This window comes from Vanellus vanellus, assembly GCF_965231255.1.
Source record: "Vanellus vanellus genome assembly, chromosome: 1".
Classification (NCBI taxonomy): Eukaryota; Metazoa; Chordata; class Aves; order Charadriiformes; family Charadriidae; genus Vanellus; species Vanellus vanellus.
In genome coordinates, this window is record NC_138905.1 from 44,325,021 (window position 1) to 44,341,265 (window position 16,245).

Sequence of the window (16,245 nt, forward strand, 5' to 3'; positions counted from 1 at the left end):
ATACGGGTTTTGCTTTCTGATTAGCAACTGAGTGCAAAAAGCTAAGATAAAACTATGGCTTAGTAAATGAAAACTGCCAGTGCTCTCATGTTCAGGCTACCAGAGCCTTAGATTAATGCAATGTGCTTCACGTCTTCATATACAACTACTTGGCAGTCGCAGCTTCCTGTTAAGTATCATGCCCCCTCTGAAACATAGATTATTAATATTTATTTATCAATTCCGACATGCCGTGGGCCTCCTTTGCAGAATAATATGGAAGCTGCCATCATCTGATAGTCCTTTACTGTCACAGTTTAAATGGGGCTGCTTAATTGCTTAATTGGGCGTTGTCAGTGGACAGCATTTTTGGTATGGAAGTCTTCACTTTTTAATTCAGCTCCTCTCTTCAGTTCTTCCTTGACCTTCCCTCTCTTTGGGTTCTAAGTTAATAGAGTTTCCTCTGACATTGCATACAGAAAGGAAAGAAAAAATATTAGGATGAAGGATTTTATTCTCTTTTACAGACTGTAGCACTTTGATGCTGTTACACATTTTGTGAGTTCCCTCTTACTGTCTTTCCTCTGGAGTCAAATGTCCTCTGAGGCATTTGATAATTTTAGATCATCTGACTGGAATGTCAGTTTTAGACCCAAGGCCTGTACCTCTCCAAGCATTTTGTGTAAGGCCAAGTAAGGATATCTTTATATAAAGGACATGATTTGTAGCTCATCTTTTCCTTTGAGTCTAGCGTCTTTGGTGCAACAAGATTTAATGACAGGTTGGGACACAAGCTGTATTTAGTGTAGCACAGCAGAAGCCAATCAGTGGAGTGAAGCAGTCCGTCCAGAGGACCCAGCCCCACCATACAAACTTTGTGGGAGAAGGGCTTCAGTTTAGGTTTGCTTCCACAGGCCAAGTGCCGTTTGCGGTTGAGGCACCATTAGGTAAACTCTTGGAGTGTATATTCCCATTCGGTCCATCACGCCCTCCCAGATCACTGCATAACATGAGTCCAAGCATAGTATATGGGTATGGTCTGGAGATCTGCTTCATAAATGCACTCCTAAGCCCAAAGTAAAATGATAATATAAGTGCACCACAGCTGCCGTATTTGTGAAATGCCACAAATGCATCAAATGACCCACAGTACACACACAACCCTGTCTGGCATTAGTGGTAGGAAGCAACAGAGGGGGATGCGAAAGCTCACAACTCCTTTAGCTGCATCCATGTCTGACTGATGTTCAGCATGGGTGAAGGATGCAAAATCGCTACCCGAAATGCCTCCATTATCAACGCAGTCCTAGAGCTTACTCTGTTCAGTGCCCTGCTATTGCTGAGGAGTAAGCCGTGCGTTTCATTTTCTCTGCACCCTCCTCTGACAATAGGCTTCATTCCTACATTTCTGAGTCAAGTCCTAGAGCGTACCCTGTTTGGATTGGATCAATAAGACTAATTCAAGACCTTCTTTACTAACTATGCTACTCAGCAGATCCCCTCCTATGGATTTGTCTTCAAGAGCCTTGTAGAATCACCGAATCATGTAGTGATTCGTGAGAGCTTTTTCAAAATAAGTATTCTGTATTTGCCCACAGGAGCAGAACAAAGAAAATAGCACTGAAATACCAGAAAGTTTACACACGTATTAATTATCCTTAAACCGATAGCTTTTCCTTGAGCGCATAGGTAAGTATTGCTTGTTTCAAAGCACCCCCTTGTGCAGGCACTGGGTAAGACAAGTTGTACAAGAAGCTTCTGGCTCTCTAACACCTCGATCGCTTGGTCAGGATCTGTGTTTTTCATGTCACCCACCCTCCTTTGTCTGCCGGAGAGGTCTTTTGTTCAATGGATCATGTCTGAAGACCTCCTGAGTTTTCAAACCGTGCTACTAAACCCGATCAAATTGATTTAATATAGATGGAGGTAGTCTCCAAACTGTTGTCCATTTAAACACTAGAAAAATGAAGTTATTTGAAAATCTTGCATATGTGCGGGAAAAGTCCAACTGGAGTTAACCAGTACGAATCCCCAAAGTGAGCCACTGTGCAAAACCAAGGAAGTTCATATACTGTCAATAAGGTTTTTGTAGATGTTATTCACAGCTGGTAAAAAGCCTGAAAAATTAAAGGTTGTAGACTTGAGTCTTCCAAAGTGACTGGTGACTTTGGTCATTTCATTCTGGCCTGTCCACCTTGAGACAACTTTATAGAAAACCAATTTTCAGAAAGTTATCTTTTTCTGGAATTCAAGCTGCTCTGGCAGTGTCATGACTTGGGCAGCACAGATATGAAAACCCTTAAGTCTTTAGTAATTTTAGCAAATCTTATCTGAATTCCGTAAAAATTATTAACATTTAAATTTATTTAAATAATGCTTTTGAAAGGAAACAAACATAACTTCAAAGCCAGTGATAACTGTATGTTTCACTTGTCTTAAATCTAACATGTACATCCACTGCCAGCAATGTCTGATTGGGCAATCCCTGTCAATGGCAGTGTTCAGATAAGCCATCTCCTTGACAGAGGTAGTACATTTTTATTGAGAAAAAAATCCATTTCTTTTTGTTTTTTCAGACTTGAAGTTGTTTTGTAAATGTCCACATTTTTGTGTTACCCCATGTTTTTTCCTTTATTGCTTATGCTTTCTTTAATAAAAAAGGAAAACTGTTTTCTTTGAAGAGATAAATATGGAATTCTGCATAATTCTTGGTGTTTCAGATATTAATTTGATGATCATTTAATTGTACCACAAGAGCTATTGGGTGAAATTAAATTACAAACAGATGAGAGCAGACAATGCATTATGAAAAAAAAAAAAAAGCTGAGGTATCTGCAAGTGTTTCAAACGCTCCCCAAGGCACCCTACATTGTTCATGCTCCGGAGAACCGAGGCAGCAGTGCCAGAATACCACTTTACACAACAGTTTCAGCACAAAGGCACCTGACTTCACTACCTACACAAGCTTTTTCATCTGTAGGATGCATATGCATATATCCTATTAACGCCCACATTCCCTGTCTCCTCAATTCCTTGGTTCTCCCAGCTTACCCGCATTTGATACATCCCTCCTCTCTTTCCTCCCACAGTGCTATCGTGCTGTCAGAATCCCATCCCATATTCTTGCTGCTCCCCATATTCGCTGGCATCATGCTTCAGGCACTGCTGACAAGGCACCAAAACAAATAGCTGATAAATTTGGGCACAACATTCATTTCATATTGACATAACTCCTGTAGATTAGCTCAGATATAAAGTATAGAGTTATGTAAATACCATTTCAGATGCTAAGTGTCTAACAGACCAAGTACACACATGAAGTTTAGAATTTGAGAAGAACACACATTGCATGTGAAAGGCGGTGGTTTTACATTAGTGAACACTGGATAAAAAGCAATTAAAAATTTGTAGGAGAGTCAGTTGTGCTACAGAGTGTTACCACCCCATAGTTGAAGACGAAATGGAATCATTAATGCACGAAATACAGATTTTAAGTTGTGATAAGTGCAGATCTAATGCAGCTTTAACTGCAGGACTGCTGCTGCCGACTCCATAAAATACATGCCGTAAACAGCTGTTAATCTGTTCACTGTTTATCTTTTAACATCCATTTGTTTAGTAGTCAGTTCTCATTTGTTCTACATATGGTACAGCTTCCCTTTTATAGCAGCTGCATTTAATGAACATTTGGAGACACAAAAGTATTACAGAAATTATTGTTTGAGTATTCTCCTGCATTATTTTTGTATCTGTCACCAAGGACATTTGAATAAAAGTTAGAAATATGGTCATTACATTTAAAGTAAGGAAGGTGTAGGTGCTTTGTCCTCTTCCTGAACGGTAATTTGTAGTGGAAGTTCCCGTGACCATGCTTCACACTCTGCTTAGCTCCTTTAAGCAGTTAATTTTCTCTATTTATACTGTCCATTCCCTTCTGTGATTCACTGACGTCAACATGTCAAATTTGATTCACTCTTCAGTTTTGCTCTGTATCATATTAGAGACCTTTAGGTGATGTACTGAGAGAGCATCTTGCAGACCTAATAGACTGAGTGCATTGCGAGATTTTTAGAAAAGGACAGTTTACAAGATTGAAAGTTTTGTCAGATATTCTGGTTAAATATGGGGATCAGTGGTCATTAAAGCTGAGTTGTATGAAGATAATTCCCTTCTGGAGTACTTGTGTTTAAGTGTCATCTTAATTCCTTTTTTTTTTTTTTCTTTCAAAAATTCTGATCTTTAACAAGACCATTTTATCATAGTAAGCATTCTCTGTTATTTATTCATGCTTCAGCCATGTCCAGCATCCTGGACTGAATGAATAAATGGAACATACACTTTTCTTTGTGGGAAAGTATAGGTGAGAATGTAGGTATGTACTGAAACTTCGCTAGCGTCGGGGCATGATGACAAATAGGAAAAAAGCCCTTGGATTGGGCGGTCCTTTGTCCTTGGTCAGTCTTTACTGGTGACCTTGACCTGCATCTGTTGCAAGGAGTCTGCGAGTCTGTCGAGTACAGCAGTGGGCAGAGGAGAAGGGCTGTTTATTAAAGCTGACTGCTTGGATCGAATGCCGTGCCGGAAAAGGGAAATTCCCGGTCAGTTACACCCGATTCAGCCACAATGACAGGTGGGTTGGGGAGATGATTAAAGAAAGAAGGAAGTAATTGCCTAAATGTGCTGAGCATTTTACAGATTTGCGCAGTGTAAATATTTTGGACATATTGTTTTCAGATGGTCGATTAATCAAAATAGCTGCAAGTGAGTTTGATATGTGTCACCAGGCATGTAAATAGATAGATGTGTTAAACTGGAGTTATGTGTGCAAATGCTCAGTTGGGAGAAATATACAAATGATGACAGAATATTTTAGAAAGAATTTCAGGTATTTCTGTAAGGCATTTTCATTGGAAAAGGCTTAGCTGTGAGAGAAATGCGCTTGTTTCTAAATTTAACCCTACTAACAATTTACCACCTTCTTTTTGTGTGTGTTTCTTTTTCTCTTCCAGTGCCACCTTGGGCCTTAATAGCCATAGCCATAGTTGCAGTCCTATTAATCCTTACCTGCTGCTTTTGTCTCTGTAAGAAATGCTTGTTCAAAAAGAAGAACAAGAAGAAGGGAAAGGAGAAGGGAGGGAAGAATGCTATTAACATGAAAGATGTTAAAGATTTAGGGAAAACCATGAAAGACCAGGTAAAGTACCTCTCCTTTTCTTGAACTCTTGAGTTGCATTCGAAGGTTTCTGTTTGATGTTTCTACAAAAAGTTCTGCTTGTTACCTCAGTAGAGGCTCTGTGAAGAAGGGACTGATTGGCAGCATCTTCTCGGTGGTATCACAAAAGATGAATCTGGGTGTGGCATCACTTTATCAAGCAGTCAGCCAATTTCCCTGCTCTGCTGAAAAAAATGAGTAGGCTTATAATGACTCATCTGGAAAGGGCAAGTTTATTGAGAGTCTCTTGGTTGTCCCAAAAAGTGCAGCAAATGTGCGTGATTTTCACTGTCCTTTTTCAAGACTTTGACCAAGACCTAGTACAGCGTATGTCTTTCTAGCAGTATTTCTGAGCTTACATGATAAACAAAAGTAGCTCTGAACTCTAAATCTCTTTTTGCACAAAAGCAAAAGTTCAGCAGAAAAAAAAATTGAGAAGCACAGAAACAAGGGAAACCAACCAAAAAGGAAGAGCACAGGGGCATTCAACACAGCGATGTTGGGAGAATTCATTTTGTAGTAGAGAGGAGGAGATTAAAGATAACAGGCCATACTTGTAACTGTAAGTCAACTGAATAACTTGGAAGATAAAGATTAGCATAATGCCCTTTGAGCAGCATCGTTTTCATAAGGGCAGAAAATCTTGTCCTTCAGATTTGCTTCATGCAAGAGGAGCAGAAGGACCTAATCCTCAAGGCCACAGACTTGACTAATATGTTTCCTGAAAAAAAAAAAGAAAGCTTTTTTTAACAGGCTTACAATATTGTCCTTCCTGGAGAAAACTGTTGAGAATAAGCAGAAGAATGACAAAATAAATAGAAAGTATTCACTTGTCCTCACTGCGTTGCCATATTTCCTAAGCTAAGAAGGCAAAGGCCATTATTTTTCAAACAGAAAGTACTGAAGAGGTTTAGAGAACTGCTTTGCAAAACCTCTTCAGTAGGAACCAATAACTGTCAAGATATCGCATGGTCAAGTCTGTGCTTCCATGACCCCTGGTAAGGTTGAGCCAGAGCAGTCCAAGAGTGCTTATCCAGCCAAAGAGAGAGGATAAAAGCACAGTCGTGAATGAGCAATTCCTTCCACAAGTTGGTATCTAGTATATGAAGAAAGCTGGGCTGAAGGCAGGTTGATTAGAAGTACAAGCCAAAGCTGGGCACGTGAGGACTATGGCCAGCTGATCGGGAACAATATTTAAGAAGAGAAGCCTGGAGCACAGTAGCTAAGAGGCCCATGGTCAGTCTAGAACAAGTGGGGAGATGCTACTGTACGGTGATGGAGCAGCCACCAACGTGGCTCATCAGCCAGTCTTAAGAGTCCTCGAACAAGTTAGCATGCTTCTCCAGGCACGTAAGACGTGATGGGGGAAGAGTAGAATCAGGAGAGTGGATGAGGAAGCCTTACAAGTCTAATGACTAGGTGCAACTGGATCACCTGAGTGGAGTCTGAAGAGAGCTCAGATAAGGAGAAGAAAATAATGGATGAGCTTCAAAGGTACAGAGCTATCAGAGCTATTTCCAGTTTCCATTATCAGGGAAGAGGACACTTTTTGTTGTTGTTGCTCAGTAGACAGTATGGCAAGAAAATAACTGAAGATCCAGTTGGTTTATTCCCATTCGTGCTCCTCAATTGCAGTAGCCACTACTAAAACCTTGATTCATTAGACAGTAGTTATCTGTTCTAGCCAATCCATTACACCAATAAAGTAAGCCTTGGCACAATTCATTACTTTCAGGCTGTATGTATCAACATTTTATAGTGACAACTGTACACACCGTCATCAGGCGAGTGATGAAGGAAAGAATGAGGCTTGATCTGACACTGCCTGTTTGGTTCTCAGACCATAAGTACACATTGCATGCTTACAGCTAATGAAGTTCACACCAATTGCCTATCCTTGGTGTACTCGTGTGTCTACGTGCTGGTAGGCAATACAAAGCAGATTTCTCTACAGCCATCCCAGATTGTCTTACTGCAACTAACAGGGTCCTGCACAGGCACAAAGAGCGAATGACTGGAGACGCTTGCATCCACGTTACAAGCGGAGCACTTTAGACAGTGCCCTGGTGCACAGCTTCAACGTTGGTTCCACCTGGAGAAAAGATGCTTCATGTGCCACACCGGTGTACTGGAGCGCATGACACCAACACAAGACAAATTCACACCTGAAAGCAACCTCATCAGTACACAAAATCACTAATGTAGATGCAGCTATTCCAAGGTTAGGAAGATTAGTGAGGCTGAGCTCAAAAACCAACAGAGCAGAAATTTTGAGCTCTCCCTTGAAAAAGAATTTATGCTGATTTTGTTTTCTCCATATGATGAATGTGAAACAACCCCCTTTTTTTAAGCACTTTGATTTAGCGTTCATAGATTTCCTGTATTTGATTTATAGACTTCGTTCTGGACTATCGATACTAAGTAATTTTGAGATATTTCCCCCTCAGCAATGCATGGAAAATCAGATCATCAGTTGATGAGTTACCTTGGGCTACTGTTAGCCCACTTCCTGCTACTGAACCAAGAATAAGTTGGAAGAACTGTTTGACTATGCCTGTGGAAAAATCCCTTGAGATGTTTGTTATGTTCTACCAATGATAACAAACCTAATATTTTGTTGTAGGACAAATAATGTGCAGTTTGTTGATTGATATTTATGTGGAATTTGTTCCATATCATGTAAGGCCATTGTTGTACTTACGATATATTAGTAAGTGTTTTTAATTATATTCATTAGGACCTGGATAAATGACCACGGATTCTTGGAAAATACATATTTTAAATGCAAAATTACATTATATGATTAATATTGAGTTTAATTTCTATCTTTTTCATGGGGAAAATTGATAAAAAGCTGAATCATGCATCTCTTGTCTACAAAGAGAGCTCGAAATTTGAAATGTTGCACAGATAGGTATTTTAAGATGATTCCATTCGAAATATTCTGTATAGTTATTTAAACATACTTTTGCCCAAGTATTTTGGGATTTAACAACATGTTTTGTTTTGCACAGTTAAGCCTAAGGAGGGTAGGTTCTCAGTTGAGAAAAGTAAATGTTATACCTTTAATAAGTGGATGCGCCACCAACTCTCCAGCTGAGCTTCCTCTTCACTATCTGGGATTTCAAAAACAGGATACTTAAATTAGCCCCTTAAATTCATACTTAGCAGTCTGATAGTGTACAAATTCTCAGTCCTTGGCATTCAATAGCTTTTACCAACTTAATTCCTAATTTGTGAAATCTGAGCTGTCTTTTTCTTTTCTTTTTTTTTTTTAGTATGACTGATTGTTTATTCTGAGAGTTTATTCTTGAATTGTCAGTGCAAGTTTTAATATACCTAGCTGAACTCTAAGCAGTGCTAAGTGTAGAATATTTCAGTTAAGAGAGTTGAACTACTTTAGGGTCTCTGGCATAAAATAGAAAGGGGAAAAACAAAAATGCCTTTTAGCTCTTCAAAAGAAGCAAATTTTAATGTTAAAAAAAATAATTGAAGATCAAGATGTAAATCTAATGCCATTATAAAGGGCAACATACAATACCAAAGATCCGAAATGTTGTCAAAAAGCCCCAAAAAGCTTAGTTAGGCCTGAAACTGCAAGTGCTAATTACCTGCTGCCTTCAGCTAAGAGTGCATAATAGCACTTGATAGGCACTTGGCATCTTGCAAGATCCGAGTTCCCCAGGCACACAGAACTTGAAAGGGAGTAGCATTTGGTAAATTGGAAGTATCAGCCTCTGGAAATATAATTTCCATCTTTGTCTGGTTTTGTTTGTCAAAGAGAATTTCTGACCTACATGTACTCACGCTGACCTGCACATTCGTGCCAAATCATTATAGAGCCATATAGCTTGACACAGTTAAAGATCCTTTTGCCATAAGAGACTCAGTCAGATCAATAGTCACACATGGTAGCTAGATATTATAGAAAGCGGAATAAAATTTTTGGTCTCTGCTAGAAGATTTGTGCTTCAAAACATCCATTTTCCTGAACACAACTTCTAGCATGGTATTTCAAATGAGAAACTGTTTATGAAATAATAGCCATTATGAGCAAATTTAGTTGAGGTAAAGTGGGAGAAGAGTTGGAAGTAAGCTTAGGTTTCCAGTCTTGAAACCCATTTCCATTGCAGGCAGTGCTTACTTTTTCAAGTAGAGTCTACAACTTGACCAAGGGCCACCAGGAGGATTAGATTCCTTCTAGGGGAGGCAAACCATTTATGAATGTACTACTGTAAAAAGGTCATTTCTCCATGGTTTTTACTAATGTTTGTGTGTGGATATTTTAATTTTTATTTCTTCCTTCTATGTCCTCCTTGTCTATGTTTTGTCTCATGACTGTTCTGGATTGTCACTTGCGGTAGGTTTATTTCGCTCTTTGGACGCACCTAGGCTAAAGCTCTGATACATATAGTCTTCTGACAGCTGTGGCTCCTCAGCTGAGATTTATATGTAGTAGCTTTGATACACACATCAAGAGGCTGAACTAAATTGATTGGGTATTTGGGGGGTTGGTTATATATTTGGGGGGAAGCTAGAGGAGGGGAAAAAAAAAAAAGAGTGTGTCATTTTTTCTGAAGTTAAAATATTAAGTCAAACTGTACTAGAAAGCTCAAGTTTAAAATTGATAGGCACATAAAAATAACTTGCTAATTTTGTTTCCTTTTTGTATAAATGTCACCATATCAAAAGTAGACGAAAGCAGTATGTATTTTTAATGTCTTAGTTTCTAAGTGTTGCTAAAATGATTTGTACCTCATGAAGCTTGCTGTGGGCTCTCGCTTCATTTCAGTACAGTGCCCACGCTTTAAGTTCTTAATGCTCCATACCAAACTCTTTTAAGTGCGCTTTCTTCAGATTTCTGTTGGTGCAATGGAATGACAACTAGCACCAGTGTTTTTATGAGATCTTCCCATCACAGTTTTCATCTTTATAACTTTCCAGTCTCTGCCATGACCCCGATTGCTCACAGAACTTTTTTCTTTAGGAAAAAAAAAAAGCCCCCAAACGCCCAGGTCCAGAGACACTATAATAGCTGCTGATTTATTGAGTCTGAACTCAATGCATTGGTACAACAAAATTCTTGCTTAAACTCAGCCGGTGGGCTGAGGAAAGGAGTTGACATAATCATTCCAGTCATGAACAGCAGCACTGAAAAATTACTAAAATTTAGCCCTATTGCTTGGAGAATAATTGTTACAGTGGTCTGAACATTTTATTAGGTCACGAAGCATTTGTGGGGTAGGAGATTTAATAGCTCCATCCTTTCTCATTGCATCAGGCTGAAATACTGTTCACTAGTGAAAGATTTTTGGCTTACAATGAATGTGTCCGTTAGGTGAAATAGATTTGGGATCAGGTATATGTACTACACCCTGGAGTATGAGCAGTATATTCTTGGCTCTGCTGCTGACTTACTCTGGCCTTCAGTCAGCCACCTGACCTCTCTGTGTGTTCGTTTTTCCTGTACGTGGGTCTTTCTTTTACATCGGGCTCATGTACTAACTTAATCAGAATATTCTGATTAATGTTCATGTATTAATAGAAGTGAAATATCAGGGCGTTATGAAGTAATATGATACTGAGAGCTGCAATTGCACCTAACCAGATTTCAACATATACTGGTTTTCTTAGACTATTTCACTTTATGATTTTAGCTGTTGAACAGTAAAAACCCTTGCCTTCACGGAGACAAAATACTGAAGGAACGAGCTTTTTAATGTTAGGTGCCCCCAAATATTTCAAAAAGTAGTGTGTGTTGACCTGGTAGCATGAAGACAATAGCCAAAATGAAGTCAGTAAAATCCACACTGACATCCAGAGAGGCTGGATTTCACTCCAAGGAACCCAAGCCTTTATTGCCAGAAATAATCCAAGAGGATCTTTTTGAGGGACAGGACCTCTCTTGCTGGCAGTGGTCTTGTATTCTGCAATGTTTGTTCATGTGATTGTTTGTTTACCCAGTTGAATGCCTAGAGAATAGCGAGTGTATTTATTCCATGATGCCACCTGTCTTGGTTTCAGCATGCCAATTCCCATTTATTGGCATCTTCAGGCTATGGTGACATTAATGCTCGCGATGGCTTATCCACAATGCCATGAAACACCCTAATTCACACTCAGAAAGACAGTAGGTGCTGCAGAGCTGTTACAGTGCAGAAAATTAGTCAGAAACAGTGGGACAAGTCTTTCTTAGAAAACAAGCCCAAGAACTATACCGTGGCAGCCAAAATGGATTGACTGTGTCCCATTTGTACATTAATTCAACCTTAGGCTTGACCAATCGTCCTGCTTTTTCACCTGCCTCACAAAGCAACATGCAGGGTGCATAAAACTTCTTGAAAAATGTGAAAATAACATGTTTTTGAAGATACAATGTTATAGACATTGTTTGTGTTCTGCAGGGTTTTCTGCAAAACTCTTCTGTAACTTAGATTTATACCAGACTTCAGAACCCTGAAAATATGGAAGCAACAGCTGTGAGCCACAAGGCTGGGCTTATTTCCATTCCGTCTCTTCCTTTCAGTCACTCACAAGAAGACATAGGGGCTTGCTTTGCATGCTTCCTGAGTTTCTGTTTCCTCCTTTTTAAAAAATATTTTTCCTGTAAAATAAATCATTTACTTTTTTTTGTAACCTATTGTGTGGTTAACATAATAGGAAGATATAGATCCTACTCATTTTATTACATCTTGTTTTCTATACTGAAGGTCTTGCCAGTGGAAGCTTCCATAGTCAAGGACGTTTCTTTCTTGCGTTCCCTTGATTAACAGACCAAATTTTGAGTTCTTTATTCTGGACCAGAGTCTGCAGGTTCCTAATGACTGGTGTCTAGGACGTATGCAATTATTCCCTAAATTAAGTGATCTGAATCACACTCTTGAGACATTTACCTGTGTCCACTGATTATGTGGAGAGCTATACTCTTATACTAAGTGCCTGAAGTTAGTGGGTATGAATAACGTACAACAGGAACAGCGGTTCATATCAATGAGATATACATTTCAAATCCTATTGGCAATATTTAATTGTTTACTTTTTAAGAAAAGGCATTTATTCTTTACAAAACGATGAACAATAAATATGAATAGCAAAATAACCTTAAAACATGAGAATATCAGATACTCGATAAAGCCCTATTTAGAGGATAGTTAGAGGGTGATCTTATCTCTTTTTAAGCATCTGAGCCAAAACAGCAGTTCTTTGCTAACTTTTTCTCCATATATCAAAAGTGGCACCCAATAAATCATGTCTGCCTATATTTAGGTTAATTTTCGCTGTTAAACAGATGTAGTCCTAACTGTATAGTACCACAAATTTTTCAAACAGAAATACATGTAGTACTCGGGAGTGGCCCTCCCGTGGTGAGGAGCCAGCTCTGTCCCAAAGCACGCTCCCGTCTGGCCCGCTGCCATTCATTTGGGGAGGATGAAGAACAATTGCTTGAGCAGCGCGCGCGCGCGCTGCCCAGGCAGCCTAAAGCTGCCTCCTACTCCCAGCCTGCTGCTCAGCGCAACCGAGCGCTGCCATATGGGCAGTGGGGGCAGAGCGCGCCGGCCTACTTGCAGGAGCGCTTGCTTCTCCTTGTTCTTGTACACGGGCCCCGCGTTCAAAGCACAGCCCTGACCCACAAGGGTGAACTTCCAAAACAGGCCCCCAGGCTGAGATCGGCTGCGTCTTTTTTTCAGCGAATAAACACCGGCTACAAGGAAAGCAGGTTGATTGGGGGGCTTAATCGCTCCAACTTGAATGTACGTATTCATGTTTTACATTGAGCACCTCCGGCATTTGCTGTATTCTTCTAGCGCACCAGAATAAGTTTGTATTTTGGTACTCAAACAATTCAGCGAGCTCTTAAGCTAACACGATGACCTCATGTCACAGAGCTCCTAAAGAAAGAAAGCCTTTTGAATAATCCAACAGACCATTTAAAACCTGGATAACAAGCAAGGAAGTAATGTCAAGGCATCGCAGGCTGGACACAGCAGGGTCTCGCTCATTCTGTGCGTCGGTGTGGGCCACTGCTGGCGTGCGAGGCCAACGCTCTTACAGCTTAATGGCAAAGTAGATTTCACAATGACCAGAGTCTGGCTCAGCCACTGGAAACCCATGCGCAACATGCTCCTTAAATTAATTCATGGAGAGAAAGCAGATGCTGAAAGAATGAAATGTTGCCTTTCCTTCTGAGGGACTCTGATAGAGAATGTGCTACAATTGCAGGCTTTTTTGCTTTGCGATAGGGAATCAGCCAGGAATTTTTAAAGGCTTTTCTTTTCCCCTGGGATAAAATTTGGCCAGGTCAGAATTATGGTGTTTGTGAGTGTGAAAGAAATTGATAAGAGGTGCACCGCCATTAGTGGAAATGCAGCCGTACCTAGGCGGGGAGGAAAAATTGCCTTTCTGATAAATTAATTGTTGGACATGGCACAGAACATTCCCTTTACAAAACAATATTGTTTTCTTCCATTCAGCTCAGCAGGCATCGCACAAGCCTGAGGACTGGGCATCATTCACACATTAAAAAAATATCCCCTTCACCATGTGAACAAAAGGAATGATGGATGGGGCAGGCAGAGATGGAACTCAGGACGGCAGCACGCACTGTGCAGCAAATAAACTTACAGGCTGCAGCATTACATTTTCCTTCCTAACGTTTCTCCTTCTTGCTTACTGGCAACTTGTTCCCTTAAAAGTGGAATGTTCCCCATAGGCCACCCCAGGAGTGGAAGGAACCCTAAAAACTATTAATGAAAGTGTTTCTTTACATATGACAGTGAAAGACACTTCGCTTGCAGTCCTAAATAGCTTGTGACATGGACTAAGCATTAACAATGAGACATGAAGATAACTGAGACCAGAATCAAAGATCAAAACACACCTTTGTGGGTCTTTGCATCCTCCTGGTGACTCAGACATGATTGTGGCCTCTGCCTCGCTGCCCAGGAGGCAAAGAAATAATACACTTGCTTCCCCAGCAGCTTTATTACCCGTGTCCCGTATCAATTTGCTTTCCTGGAGCTTCTGCACAGGTGGAATCTGGAGGCAAGCAGCAGAGCAGCTGTGAGAAATCCCTTGCAGACCCTCTCAATTTCTACGCGTAGTTTTGGGAAGGATTAAGTGCAAGTGTGCATAAAGCTGGTTTAATCCCCAGAGTCTCTCCTGTGGTTTGTGGGGTAGTGGGGTAACCCCAGCGGCATGGTGCAGGGCTTTTGGTAGAGCAGACCGGGAAGCAAGGGATGCTCACAGTATCAGGAGGGCAGCATCACTGGAGAGAGGCTTTTCTTGACTGGGGGAGTGGGAGATGGAGGAAGCCCAGGAAACGTAAAAACCCACTGCAAGGTATGGAGTTGCCAGAACTGCAGTTACAAGCAGGTTTGGTTTTTCAAACTACAAAAAATTTGAAAAATAAGCATTTGCTTTTATCAACCCAGAGGAAAAGAGGAGCCTTTAACACCACCCTTAATTATGCTACAGAAGTGAAGAAACAACCAGCAGATTGAACTGTGGATCCCAGATTGCTGTAATTTAGCCCTGTTGGTTGTAGGAACCGCTGCAGAGAAAAGAAAATCCTAATGCCATATGTAGATTTATGTCTGCACCCTTGGGTAGAACTAGTTACAGAGGTCATTCAAATATGGATCAAATCAGAAGTTGCTCAAAAATTCATTTCGTCTTCCAGATCTAAGAAAACATATATTGTATATTGTGTGGCTCTGTTAAGGTCCCTGGCACAACATCACTTTTCCCACTTGCTGATTTCATTAGATGTAGATGTACCATCTTGTAATGGTTGTATTGGATTAACACGTTTTTTATATGTTCCTACACCTGCTTACATACAACCCTAAGTTTTTCAGATACTTATACACATGTAAGAGGATATGGAGGTTTCATTGTTGTGTGTTTCTGCATATGTTATGCAGAAATGAAGAAACCACTTGTGTGAACTTCACAGTCATTCTAAGTTAGAAAAAATAAATCTGGTCTCCAGCACAGTGTAATAATGCATTTCTATGCTGCGTATTTCACAGAAAAGGCATTTAAAATGTCATGGAATTAAAAGAAATATTATGAAAGGAAAGGCTTATATTCCTCTGCATCTAAATCCAGGCTTTCTGATCACAGTTGTGTCAGTTGACGAGGCTTGAGGAAAAAGCTGGCTTATAATTAAAAATATTTTATTGTGTCTAAATCCAATAAAATATAGCTGCTTATTTTAATTGATTGTAGCAATACAACAGTAAAATCCGATATAGTGTGCTATAAATTGAGGGTTGCAGTACTATTCCATTAAATATTGATCTTTCAGAGAATCTCAATACAAAATTAAAATCCCTACGGGCGTTTCAAGTACTTTGAAGCAATCCAATTCTTCTTCCTCTTTGGAACTCAGCAGCTGCATCAAATGTGAGAAACTTCTATGCTTCCTTTGACTCAGCTTCTTGAAGCATTGGCCTGTAGTCTGAAAGCAAATACTCCTCTTGATGGTAAAAACTATTATGTACGGACTGTTGCAGAGATAATACTTTGTCATTTCTTCCCTCCCTCCACGCCATGACCTTGGCCAAATCCGAACAACGTCTCATTCTTAGTGTCTCTTAGTGCGTCAGTGTTTCTGAGTCAAGGTCAAGAAGAATCATACAGCTCTTCAGCTGATGTGAGTAACGTGCAATGTTTTCCATCTCTCCTGGGCAATAGCTTTCACCTTCCTCTTATAACCTGTGGAGAAGAGTTTCCCAACCATGCAGTGTTTTCTTCCTGCACTTCAAAACTCCCTTGCAAGAGGGACATTAGCTTCCCATTATCTTTTCCATAGTCATAGTAACAACTCTTTCACATTGAGTTACCCACAGCTCTGGGTTGGTCAGCTATGCAGAAGAGCATATCATTTTTCTAGAGACAATACGGATACATAACTAGTGCCTTGATGCAATAGTTACAAATTCCTTATACCTGGGAATTAGCATATAAGGTTCTTTTTGCACCCTCCCATTTATTCCTGAGGAATGGTCGTAGGATAGTTCCTCACAAACGAAATCCAGGTCAAAAGTAGG

The 16,245-nt window shown here is 40.1% G+C and overlaps 1 protein-coding gene across 2 annotated transcripts in view; it reads left to right on the plus strand.

The window, feature by feature from the left end:
• The window catches only part of SYT1 (synaptotagmin 1), a gene marked incomplete at both ends in the record, with an annotated part of 129,910 nt that overhangs the window by 30,849 nt on the left and 82,816 nt on the right, over positions 1-16,245 (plus strand). For both annotated transcript variants that reach the window (XM_082492281.1, XM_082492282.1), the window contains one exon: positions 4,989-5,173. In XM_082492281.1, the coding sequence (XP_082348407.1) occupies positions 4,989-5,173 (185 nt within the window). The remainder of the gene's footprint in view (positions 1-4,988; positions 5,174-16,245) is intronic.